At 42.6% G+C, this 12,000-nt stretch overlaps 1 protein-coding gene across 3 annotated transcripts in view; it reads right to left on the bottom strand.

The window, feature by feature from the left end:
- MIER1 (MIER1 transcriptional regulator) overlaps window positions 1-12,000 on the bottom strand; it is a 31,325-nt gene that overhangs the window by 8,922 nt on the left and 10,403 nt on the right. For all 3 annotated transcript variants that reach the window (XM_072343269.1, XM_072343270.1, XM_072343268.1), the window contains 4 exons: window positions 10,288-10,312; window positions 8,843-8,988; window positions 4,027-4,194; window positions 1,438-1,570 (listed from right to left, as the gene is read on the bottom strand). In XM_072343269.1, the coding sequence (XP_072199370.1) occupies window positions 1,438-1,570; window positions 4,027-4,194; window positions 8,843-8,941 (400 nt within the window). In that variant the 5' untranslated portion in view covers window positions 8,942-8,988; window positions 10,288-10,312. The remainder of the gene's footprint in view (window positions 1-1,437; window positions 1,571-4,026; window positions 4,195-8,842; window positions 8,989-10,287; window positions 10,313-12,000) is intronic.

The raw sequence follows: 12,000 nt of genomic DNA, 5'->3' as shown, positions 1-12,000 counted from the left end.
GTGCTGGGGCTGCAGCCAGCCACTGGGAGTGCCGTGGGGTGAGGGGTGGACGCAGGCAGTGCTGCAGCCCCACTTTGCCTCCCTGCCACCTTATCTCTTGCTGCAGAAGCATGGAAGGCAGGCTGGCTGGCACTGCTTAATGCTCCAGCAGTGACTGCCTTAAAAACAACCCACCCAATGTTTGTGTTTAGAACGGCTTGAGATACACAGCAGGCTATGAAAAGTGAAGACTCAAGCGGATGCATCCATCAGTTTTAGTCCTTCCTAATAAAACTCTGTTTTCCCACACTCAGCTGTGAAGCAGTTGAAACAATCCACATTTACAACACACAGTTACATCCTTAAAGTATTCTTGCTTGCACACTCAGCATCCACACGTGGATTTCAACCCCATTTCGATAAGCTCACCACTTTGTTGCTGCCACTCTCTCTCCCTTACAGCAGCTGCCACTGAATTTAAGGTAAAGTATAGCACAACACACAAGAAATTCACAAGTGTGCTTCTGTGAGCCTCACTGGGATTTAGTAGGCTTGGATGTACTGCTCAGAGTACAGTAGTGCTTCAAACAGATTTCTTAGGATAAGGGCTGACAACAATTTTAGGCCCTATGATAAGGGGTAGGTGCCATTCACAACGCAACAAAAAGCAACCACACCCCGATTCATGTATAGCAAGTGGGAGCATCAGCACTAAAATGATTTACACATTGAGTTATATTTTATACACAGCTGAAAGCTGTAAAAACTCCAAAGCTAGTGCAATACGTGTGTGTTATCCTAAAGTCTAAAAATAAGAGCTCATTTAAGATATTTGCAACCCTCTGCACAGCTACATGCTGAGGTTCCTTAAAATAATGCAGTCCTGAGTGAGAGCGGGCAGCCAGAGCTCCAACATGAAGGTAATACCACACAGAACAGGCAGGTGCTGCTGATCCCCTGCTGAATGCTGCCATCACACAGCATAGCAGCACACAGACTATGGATTCCACAGAGAAGTATTTGTTAGATCACATTCCTCACTGTATAAATCAGTCTCCAAAGCCATTTCCTGCACCTGGACTCTGCATGCAAGGATCTCTTCCTGAAGGGCACACCTGCATAAGCCAGTATGTGGGTGTCATGGAACAAAAGTTGATATGCTGTTTGAGGTGTTGTTTCAAAACATTTTTCCACAAATTAATCCTTTAAGAAGAGAGTATCTGCTCTTACAGAGAACGCCTCCTCTGGGAAGAAGCTGTAGTGTTTGGCTAACAGCAGGAATTTCTGGTTGCCCACTGTGTGTAATGGTAATCAAAACCAGAGCTCAGAGAACAAACACGCGTCCACAGGTATCTGGATGCACACTTCAGAAACAGAATACTAGTTAACTAACAAAGCTGTCTGTAAGCAAAGGCCGATCATTTGAGGCAGCTGTGCTTAGTGCTAAGCTGTACATACTTGTATCGAAATATTTACATCGACGAGGGCGAATCAACTCCTGTGGATCCTGAGAAGCAACTGATGGTGCTGGGTCGTCATTAGATGACTGTGTCTCATCTTCCTGACCTGATGAATCCTTTATGGTTTCCTCCTGAAATATAAAGGAGCAATGAGGAGAGATCAGAAACACCATTTGGGCAATATGTTTTCCAAAATGGTCAACATATCAAACCAAATGCCCGTTATCTATCTGACTTAAGTGGCTGTTGTACTGGGTGTGGTCTGTCCACACCAAGCCATAACAAACACGTAAGCATATCATGTTCTTCATTGACCACAACTTTAAGCAGATCAGATTTAGCACTCAGATTCTAACACACAGATCAGAAACACGAAGCACAGCTGAATACCAGCAATAGCTTTAAAACGAGTCAAGCAAAACCTTGCAGTTTTCATTTCATTTCACTTTATGTTTTACTTCAGTCTTCAAAGCCCTTCCTTGCGATCTGTCAGTATAAAGAGCAATACAAAGATACTTTTCTCAATCAAATAGAAACTGTACGTTCCACAAAATGTCAACAGTATGGTTCTACCCAACAGGAATCAGTCAGCTCGACACGCTGTGTGTTTGTACATTGAGCTGCCAAAAGGTCAAAAACAAGAACCAGTTTCTTTATTAGAAAAGAAGTCACAACAACAATGGCAATTATTATAATTAGTGAAAATTAAGGTGATAATGGTTAGAAAATGCATTGGATTTCTGTGGTGTGTATTGTCTGGATTGTGTCTGGGTTTTGTGACTGTTGTAAGCACTCCTACTTGCTAGCTCTGACACAAGCATAGGGCACCACACATGTTTACGTGTACCTTTAACTGCATCACAATGTAATCACATGTGCAGCTTAAAGCAGCTTAAAAATAGAAAACAGCTAAGTGCAGTACAGCTAAATAAGCTGTAGAAAGATGTGCACTCACAGAGAAAGCCTGAATGATTTATAAAACGATTCCACCCCCACAGATGTATTTTACTGCCTCTCTGCTAAAAGCATGCGAGTAATTCTACAGCACTCATTCTTGCAGCCCAAGGCACAACACCCTGACAGGCTGGCCAGCTCTCTTTGTGCCCAACCCTCCTTACCACCTTTGTTCCAACCCTACCCAAGTTGGGGCAGAGCAACTCAATAGACTGGCTGTCCAAATGCAGGCACAGGGCTGCAATCAGGCCGGGCTGTTGGCTGGGCTCTGCTTACCCTACCCAGCTCACTGCTGCACCAATGTGTTCTCTTCTGCAGCATTCTGCAGAGTGTCCCCCTGCAGGGGGACAGACATCACTCCTCTCACTGCTGGCATCTTAGCAATGACAGACACAGGGAAGTCACACACTTTAGAGAAAAGATGGGTGGTACCTTAAACCAACTGGTAACAAAACTGGAGAGCTACAGAGGAGGCTGGGAGAGCATAGAAGATGGCAGTTTTGTCAGGAAGTAATTAAGAAGCAAAGGCATAAGAAGGAAGTGGGACTTTGGGAACACTGCTGTGCACAATGAAATCAAAATGCCTTTGTGTCTTACTTTGCATATTCCTGGTATAAAGTTTCTCCCCATTTCTAGCTTCTTGAAGTCCTCCTAATGCAATACAACTATCTAATTTTCTTCTGTTTGAACTATTCAGCCTGTACAAACAGCAGTCTTTTACAGCACTTTTGGAATCGAGCATGTCATTCCTCACCTTTCTGTCTCATTCCAGACATTCTGAAATGGGTAAGATATCAAAGAAGAAAATGTATTCATTTTAAATCCAGATTAGGTAATTCAACTTCCATTAATGCCTGTGGTTTTTTTTGTTACTGACAGTACAAAGGTTTCCGTATTTTAATGGTATTCAGGAAGCAACTCTGAGCAGCGCCAGTAACAGAGAAGCTATAGCTGTGCCCGTGACAAGATGGGATTATTACAAATACACATGACAGATGTAAGTAGAAAAGACCCTTCTATAATCAGATAATTTGTTTTAAGAGCACACAGGACAGGATTCTAAAGACTCTAAGTTCAAAACTTTACATTCTGTGAAGGTATTTGAAGCATTAGATTTAATTAACAATTTAAATGCAAGCAGGATAATTACTGCCGGGCTGAAAAAAAATATAATTTAAAAAGCTGAAGCTAGAAGACTTGAATTAAAAGATGCATCAGTGAGCATTGGAGGTTACTGCAACTCCACACTGCACTGCTCAGTTTCAGTAGATGAGCTTTCATCTCGAAACAAACATTCAGCCACATCTACAAAGGGACTTTCGGGCATTTAAAATTCCAGTTTTTAAACCAGACAGTATTTCTGAAGGACAACACAGTCCCTTCTGACGTGATGCTGTATGTATACACGCACTCTAATTTGCCTCAGCAGGAGTCTGGCATGATACAGATTAAATGCAGAGCAATTAAGAGAAATATAGAAGGGTAATTAAAAATAACAGTTAGACTTCAGTACACAGAGCATCTGCAATCAGCTGTATGATGACTTACTTCCGCTGTGATCTGGCACTTTGAATGCTTGTCTACTACAGAACAGCTGTATGAAAATCAGTTGTAAACTGGCGTGAACACTTACTTTGTTTTCACCACTGCAGCCACTGTTGTCATCGTTATCAACATCATCATCATCTTCTCCCTCCTCCTCTTCCTCATCCTCATCTTCATCATCATCTTCTTCTTGGAGAGGAATGGTGCCATCATAGCCATAAAGGCTAAGCAGCTCCTGGATTGGCATATCGCTTTCCTGACAAACATCCAAACAAAGTCAGAGATTTAACCATAATACTTTGCGTTCCACATCTGCTCTACAGCTTAAATTTGAGCTTTTTAAACATAACGCAACAAAAACAGATAACTGATGACCAGGTATACTAAGAATAGCTTCTCTAAAATGAACAGACATTCAGAAGTTTTGGCTCCTAGAAAAAACGTGTGGCCTTTATTTTATCTCCTAATCCTTAATAAACTTACAGTGGAACTCTTGCATCACAGACTCTTAGCGGGGCCACAAAGTTCATTAAAATGGCACCAGGGGGCTGTATGCCCCATTAAAAGGCACCAGGGAGTTGTACGTCCCATTGCCCTTCTTGGTGTTTGCCTACTATTTGTGTACAGCACTGTCACATTGGCTGTTACATCTGGTTATCCAGCTATGATCCTGGGATGAATCCATGCCTATGAAATGACAAGGCACACATTTATCATGGGACCAAAATATGGGTGTCACCCATTTCAGCAGAAGATTGCCACTGGCTCCTAGGAGGAGTCTGATGCCTCACAAGACACGCAACAGGATGCCTGCATGCGCTGTGTGCTCTGGCAAACATGCAGCCTGCAGCCCGCTCTGTGCCCAGCTCTAAGATGACCTTGAGACAGAGCGTGGCAGAGATTCACAGAATGCCTTGGGTTGGAAGGGACCCCAAGGGTCATCGAGTTCCAATGCCCTGCCACCAACCTCCAGATCTGCTACTAGATCAGGCTGCCCAGGGCCCCATCCAACATGGCCTTGAAAACCTCCAAGATTATCTGAATGGACCATTCTGGCAGTCAAGTATGACCTGTGGTCTACACATCACAAATTTTTCAGTACACATACAGAGCAAACTGGAGTATAAATTAATATAAATATTCCATTGGCTGCCAAAAAACTGCTAAAAAAATGTGCAGTATTTTGTGCTTATTTATTAAAAACAAAACAGAGAAAATGTGAGTCAGCAGAACTTGCAGTGCAGGGCTTGAACGCAGAGTTCAACCTTTGTTTGGGGAATCACACCGTGGGGACAGTGCCACACAGTCCTACAACCCTGGATTACACAAAACAACACCAAAAAATGCACCTCACCATCTCTGTATCTCTCCCCAAAGGAGAAATACAAATTGAAATTGAGGGGTTGGATGGGGGTAATGGATGACGTTATCTTCAGGGTCAGGTGGCATCCAGGCAAAGACAGCACCACTCACAGATACATACATATTTCCTCATCTAAAACCAAAAAGTATTTAATGCTGCTGTCTACAAAAGCAAACATACCTGGGAAGCAAACCTACTGATTTTAAAAAATCAGTTCATTTACAAATCTTTACATGTAGAATTTTGGCCTGTTCTGAAGAGACTCTTCAGAAGATACAGACAGGCCTCAAGTTTAGTGGCTCCCAAACTGTTATTGATTGCATCCATTTTATTAACACAAAATATTAATTGCCAGGTCCGCAAATTAGTTACTTCAATACTGTCAGTGCCTCGGGATCCTGCCCTTAGGGCAGGGTATGGCATCCCTGGAGGATTTTCTAAGAGCATTTTAAAATCACCTTTCTCATGAGATCAAATCCCTTGTTCATCATTCAGAGGTGCGTACGGCTGCTCCAAACGCCGCTTCTCAGGATGTAATGCAAGCCCTGGCTGATGATCAGATTTTTAGTTATCTGCTGGCCTCACACTCCTGCCACTGAACTCCTCTCCTAAGGGCTTAATTTATCGACACATCAGTTCCTTTTACAAAAGGCAAGCGTGGTTAGTACTGCCATGTAAAAACAGCAGTAACACAGGGGTTACCTGCACTCCTTGTCTATGTATTTTGTGTTACCTTAAACCACTAAGCCTTTCAGCCACTTACAGGCCCAGTCTTCAGTTCAACTATACAAGCATGTGGCACCTCATCTCCTCATTCTCCCTCTTAATTTCTTGTATTTAATGCAGTGAACTCTCAGAAGTGGGGAATTCCTGTTTTACACATGTGGACAACATGACAGGACTGTGATCATAATCAAAACCTTACAGTACAGCTGTCAGAGAAACCCAAACTAATGTCCTCCAGTGCATTTTTGAGAGCAAAACTTTCATGAGGTGCTCCTTATCACCCTTCTGTTAGAGGAAAGTCATGCTGTATTTGGAACCTTTTTCCTAGGTAGAGCCTTGAAATAGTCCTTGACAGTTCAAAAAGCTCTGAGTGCCAGCAGCTCTCAAAGATTCAACACTTTTGGTACCACAGCTGTGAGTTCTGTGTAGTTTCGGGACACTGCAGAAACAGAAGTTAAAAAAAAGTAACATGGATGATCAATGGCACCAAAATTTCTCATGTGGAAGATGTTTAGTAACAAGAAATGCGTTATAAATCATACATCTGGAGTAGAGGTAAGTGAGGAGGAGACAGAGATCTGCATCATGAGGAGGGGCACAGAGAAGAGTAACAGAAACAACTACGTTCTTCTAAATGAAGAGCTCAGGGGCAACCACTGAAACAAACACAAAACACACCTGATAAAAACCAAACATATATCTTGCACCAAATGAACCGTGCAACCCTGCCACATGCCTCACGGACACTGAGTTTACAGAGGTTAAAAATCAAATGGACAAATCCATGGAAAGGGAAAAAAAAACCAAAGCAGGGAGACAGCATCTGTTCCCTACGTGCCTGAGCTGTACCCTGCCAGAGGCTGGAAGAGTATTTGGGAGAAACACTGCGTGCCTCCACATATGGGTATCTTGCTGAAAGAGACCAGGATGCTGCTATACAACACTAAGGAAACCCAGGAGCCCTCCTGAGAAGTGCGAGCCAGAGGGGAAGTAGGAAAGCACCTCTCTGCAGCATGCTGGGGCCTGGCTGTGCACTGTTCCACTGTTGCCAGGACAGTGCAAGCAGGACTCTGGTCAGATCTGCTATGGCTGTTCCTAGGGACAAAGCAGGATTACGGAGCTTCCAACAATCAGTAGAAATGATTCTCAGAGGAATGTGCAGTTTCTGGGACTCAGGAGTTTAACCAGTGAGGCGCTTCTGTACAACTGGACTGCCATCTCATCTCTGAAGGAGCTGAGCAAGGAAATCTGGCACATTCACAGCCTGGGGAAATCTGAAGTAATACATGTAAGTTTCTGGGGAAAAGACAGGATAGCACTTGTCTTGCCAGTACTGTTGAGATTTAGGCTGTCTATCATCCGCATCTAAGAAAAGGCATGAATGAAGAATGAAAAGAGGACAAGAAAGGAGAGAGAAACAAGCCTTGATGTGTAGCCTGCCCATCCCACAAGCAGAAACCCAGCGTAATCCTGCTGTAATGAAAGCATCTGAAAGGCAGTAAGAGCTCTACCTACAACAAAACCACAAAGGACTGACATTCCTGTGCCAGCCTGGGAAGATGTCCTCCAGAGAAGAGCAGCACAGGAGGCTCAGTTACAACGCCAGTCACTGTCCTGTCACAGACACGTGCAGCATCCAAAAGCCTGCAGTACCCACAGGCAGGACATGAGGGAATGCTCTGATTGCTGACGCACACTTACAAACAAAGCAGTGTGCTGTGGTGGTAGGATTACACAGCCAGATGTTGGCTCCTCACAAATTATGAGGAAGAACACACATTTTGAACTTCAAAAGAATATGATACTCGTGGAGCTCCACTTCTCACTCAGTCTAAATATTTAATTCATGTGCAATTTATTTATCTTTATGCTTACTGTTTAATATCAAATGTGGAATCACCAGAAAGAAATCATCATTTACCTCCAAAACGCAGATTAAACATACTCTATTAATTTAATGCCATACTGGTAAGATCACTTATGCTAAACAGGATTTGTACATCAAGCAGGCATTTAAAAACCATTAATGATCTATTCCAGAAGCCTTTTCAGCCAGGGAGGTCACAGACAGTATCTACATTACTTTGCATTGATAATGAACCTGGTTTGCAGTTTAAGAACATGATTCTTGGCTGAGAAGTAATTTAAAGCAGTACATAAGTGACAGCATAACCTCAAAACGCCAAGTAAATCTCACACGCAATTATTTCTTAAGACACATATTTTACAATGAGTTTATCACTGCTATCAGTATGCGGGAGTTCCAAGCTGAGCTCTGCTGACAACTTTTTGCATTGAGCAAATCAGTTTATTTACATCTCTGTTTTCTCCACCTTAAAAACAGAAGGTACTCCTATCTTCCCCACTGTAGGAGTAGATGATTGGAGGTTTGTATAGAAGGGTAAAAGGAATGTGAAATTACCAGATCTTTTAAAATCAAAATCTACATGCACTTATCAAGTGCAAACGTTCGAGCAAACAGCACGACTGGAAGACACAAGTTTAGGCGGAGCGCACTTTGCCTCCTATTAGCTCTAAAAGGCAAACCACATCCCAGCACATTTATGCAAAAAGAAACTAAGCAAGCCCAGCATTATGCATTATTGATATTTATGTAGCAGATCCCTTTTCCCAACTTTTGGGAACTGCGTATTTAGCTCAGCCCCTTTTCCCCCTCTATGTTATTTGAATATTAGTGTTTTAGGGGCAGTTTGTTTTGTTTTAATCCCAAATATGAGGGAAAAAAAACCCTGCACGTGTTTTGTTTAAGACTGTGGGCTGTGGTTATGTTTTATGACTACTTAATGCTACCTACCCTGTTAAGATCCTCTATTTCAGAATTGAAGTTTCTTTCTCCTTCCATCATTTCCTCCTCTTCTAATGTCCGTTCATCATCAAAGTCATGCACCAGCATATCAGCTGATGGATCAAATTCATGGTCATCAGATGTTGCTGAACCTCCTGATGGGAAACATTTTAAATAATTAATTTTTTTTAGTTAGAGTTTAGTTTTGTGGTTTTTTTTTAATATATTTTTATTTTGGTGACGCTTGGATACTCAAATTCAGTTGAGAAATGAAAATAGCTTCAAAATCCCTCACCCATTTATCTGGGGAAAGCCAGCAGCACTGCTCAGAGGGCAGTGGGAGCCATCCTTTGGGTGCTCGTGGAAGAAAGACTGCGCAGAGCACTGAGCAGCCACCTCCTGCCCTGCGGCAGTTCTGCACGTCGGGTCCCTACATAAACATCTGTAAAATGTTCTGGGTTTGAAGATTTATTTCCTACATAATCATAAATCTCTTTGCACCGGGAGTTCTACTGGGAGCTGTCACACTCCAAATATAAATGCAGGACAGTTGTTTCCTTGGTACCTTGCAAGCTTTCCTGTTTACAGCTACAAAGACAATCTGACGACTCTTCCAAATTGTAAACCTAAAATAAGCTTCACAATTATATGGTTCCTATTTCTAATGCCAAACTCTTAGATACTTTTCCCCATGTGTTTTTCTTTTCAGTTCTGTGCAGAACAACACGGTTACGTTTTGTGACAATGAAAAATGAATGAATGAATGGTTTGGCAGATGCAGCATTCAGTGTAATTCAGCAATACCTGAGCTCTCATTCTAGCCCTGCTCACATTTTTCCATTGTCTCCATGAACTTATATTCCATTTTGCAAAGCTCAAAAATGGTACCACCGCTATGGGCACAAGAGGGAGGGCTAGGGCTAGCTCTGCTTTGTACTTGGAGGTGTGCAAGTGATCAGTGGCTTCTCCAAAAGAAGAAAGAGCTCCAGAGACAACAGCAGTCCAGCTAAAATCATTACTGGAAAGCTTTTCCACCAGAAGGATGCCCAGATCCTCTGAAATAAATATCACTAACAAGAGTAGTACCAAGCTATAAAAAAACAGAGATTCGTAGTTTATGTTTCAGCTGATTACCAAATACCAGGAACTCTGGGACACCAAAATATCAGAAAATAACCAGTTTTAAAAGCAGAAGGCACGAAACTCCTCGTTTTTTGCAACCCTAGTGGGAAAAAAATACTGCATTTCTTGCTGCTTTGTGTATAAAACCATACAGCAATGGTGTTATCTGATGACTGAGAGCACACAGGGCCTTTGACTCCATGCTTACTCTGAACTCATCAGACCACAGCCTTAGGTTACAACTGGAAAAGACCCCAAGGGAGAATTTTGAAGTATAGCCTCTTCCCCCACAAGTCTAGGAAATGTCAGAAGGACACTGAGGAAATTCTTACCTGGACTTGAAGACTCGAGAGAAGGCTAAAAAAAAAAAAAAAAAAGAAAACACAGGAAATTATTTTTTCTATAATGAATATGTAAGAACTTAAGTTACAAGGTGAGATTTGAGCAGCCCCACTCTGATCTGTCCCCGTCTACTCAACCCCCTTTTCCACAGCCCAGCCCTGCATACAACAGATTACAGTGCCAGTGGAAACACGATTTATAACAAATTACCTTTCACTTTTGAAAAGGTAAACAATCAATGGTTTTTCATGTTTGAAACTGCACATTAGGGAACACAAGACTCTTCTTTCCATTGCAACTAAATGCACACTTTGAAAAGGTAAGCACAAGCCACACTGCAAATTCCTCGTAGTACAAACAGAAAAAAAGCAATTTAATCTCTAACACAACTGGGAGGAAAAAACAGCAGCAATTGCACTGCAAGCCTGCCTTTCCTCCCAACTATGACTGTACCAAACTGATGCAAATCATGGACTACAAAACAAGCACAAGTTCTGAAACACCGAAAAACACTTTCACAACAACCTTCGTGTACAGCCATCCTTAGGCTCCCTACATTTATCACCAGAACAAACATCACTCTGCCACAAAATCCTGCTGTCTCCTGCTTATACCTTTGCCAATTCTTACCCTCCCGAGCTCAGATTTGCATGTCAGACGTGCAAACCTCGTTTGGTTTGAAAATGCAAGCAAGTGGCTCAGGAACACACCGACTGGAGAGGTTTTGCAAAGCCAGAAAGACTGACTTCTGATTCCAGCAAGCCACAGTACCGCCTTCTCCACTGCCTTTTGAAAACTGAAATTCTGCTTGGGATCAAGGACGTTGTTATTATCTTACATAATGCACAATGCTGTCTTCAGGGAAAACTGCCTGCATTTGGCCAAGAAATAATGTGGAATACTTTGATTTGTGCATTCATGGTACATACTTATACATATACCTAATTCTGTATCTGGACTTCAGCCCTGCTAAAAGTGCAACAAGATTATCTTAGAAAAATATCCAGTGCATGACGTGACATAGGCTGAGCTGCCACTGGGTACCAAAAGCAGCCCACAATGACCAGCTCCTCTCTGGTATGTGCTGCATGCTGCCTCTCTGGTAAGATGCACGCCTGGAGGATGGCAGAACAACACAAAGTGCTGCCCCAAAACCAACCACCTGAACCCTAAGCTGCCCTGAGACAAGGGCAGGAAAGCAGGAAAGCAGAAGTGACCTGGAAATATAAGAAAGGAAAAAGCCTATCTTGTGACTTATGAAGAAACATTATTCCAGAAGTGCCCCTCGCAGAGCAGAGAGTTGGATTTAGCCTTCTAGAAAGCCCTTACAGAAACTACTCGAAGGGATAAACCATGTTACTTAGTAAATAATAAATTCTGCAAATGGCATCTGAAAACCGTTCTTTCTGCCTGGCTATTAGCATGAGTCATTCTTACAGTAGAAGTCTCTTACACAAGCTAACAATCCTGAAGACAAAATAAAACCTGTGTTCAACATTCAAGCCGTATTTATTAATGGCCAGTATCCTTCTTACCTAGTACTTGCCTTTGGCTAAGGAGAAATCATGCTCTGCTTTCCCCCACAGCTGGCTGCTGATCAGCTCTCCATAGGGCTCTCAGCTGGGAAAGGGTGTGGGTACTTGTAGGGGGCTAGCAGCAGAGCAGGGCTCCCAAGGAAGTACAGCACTCACTAACTGTGAGTT

Source organism: Excalfactoria chinensis, chromosome 8, assembly GCF_039878825.1.
Source record: "Excalfactoria chinensis isolate bCotChi1 chromosome 8, bCotChi1.hap2, whole genome shotgun sequence".
Classification (NCBI taxonomy): Eukaryota; Metazoa; Chordata; class Aves; order Galliformes; family Phasianidae; genus Excalfactoria; species Excalfactoria chinensis.
The sequence above is the reverse complement of the archived record's forward strand: the minus strand, read 5'-3'. Positions and strand labels throughout refer to the sequence as shown.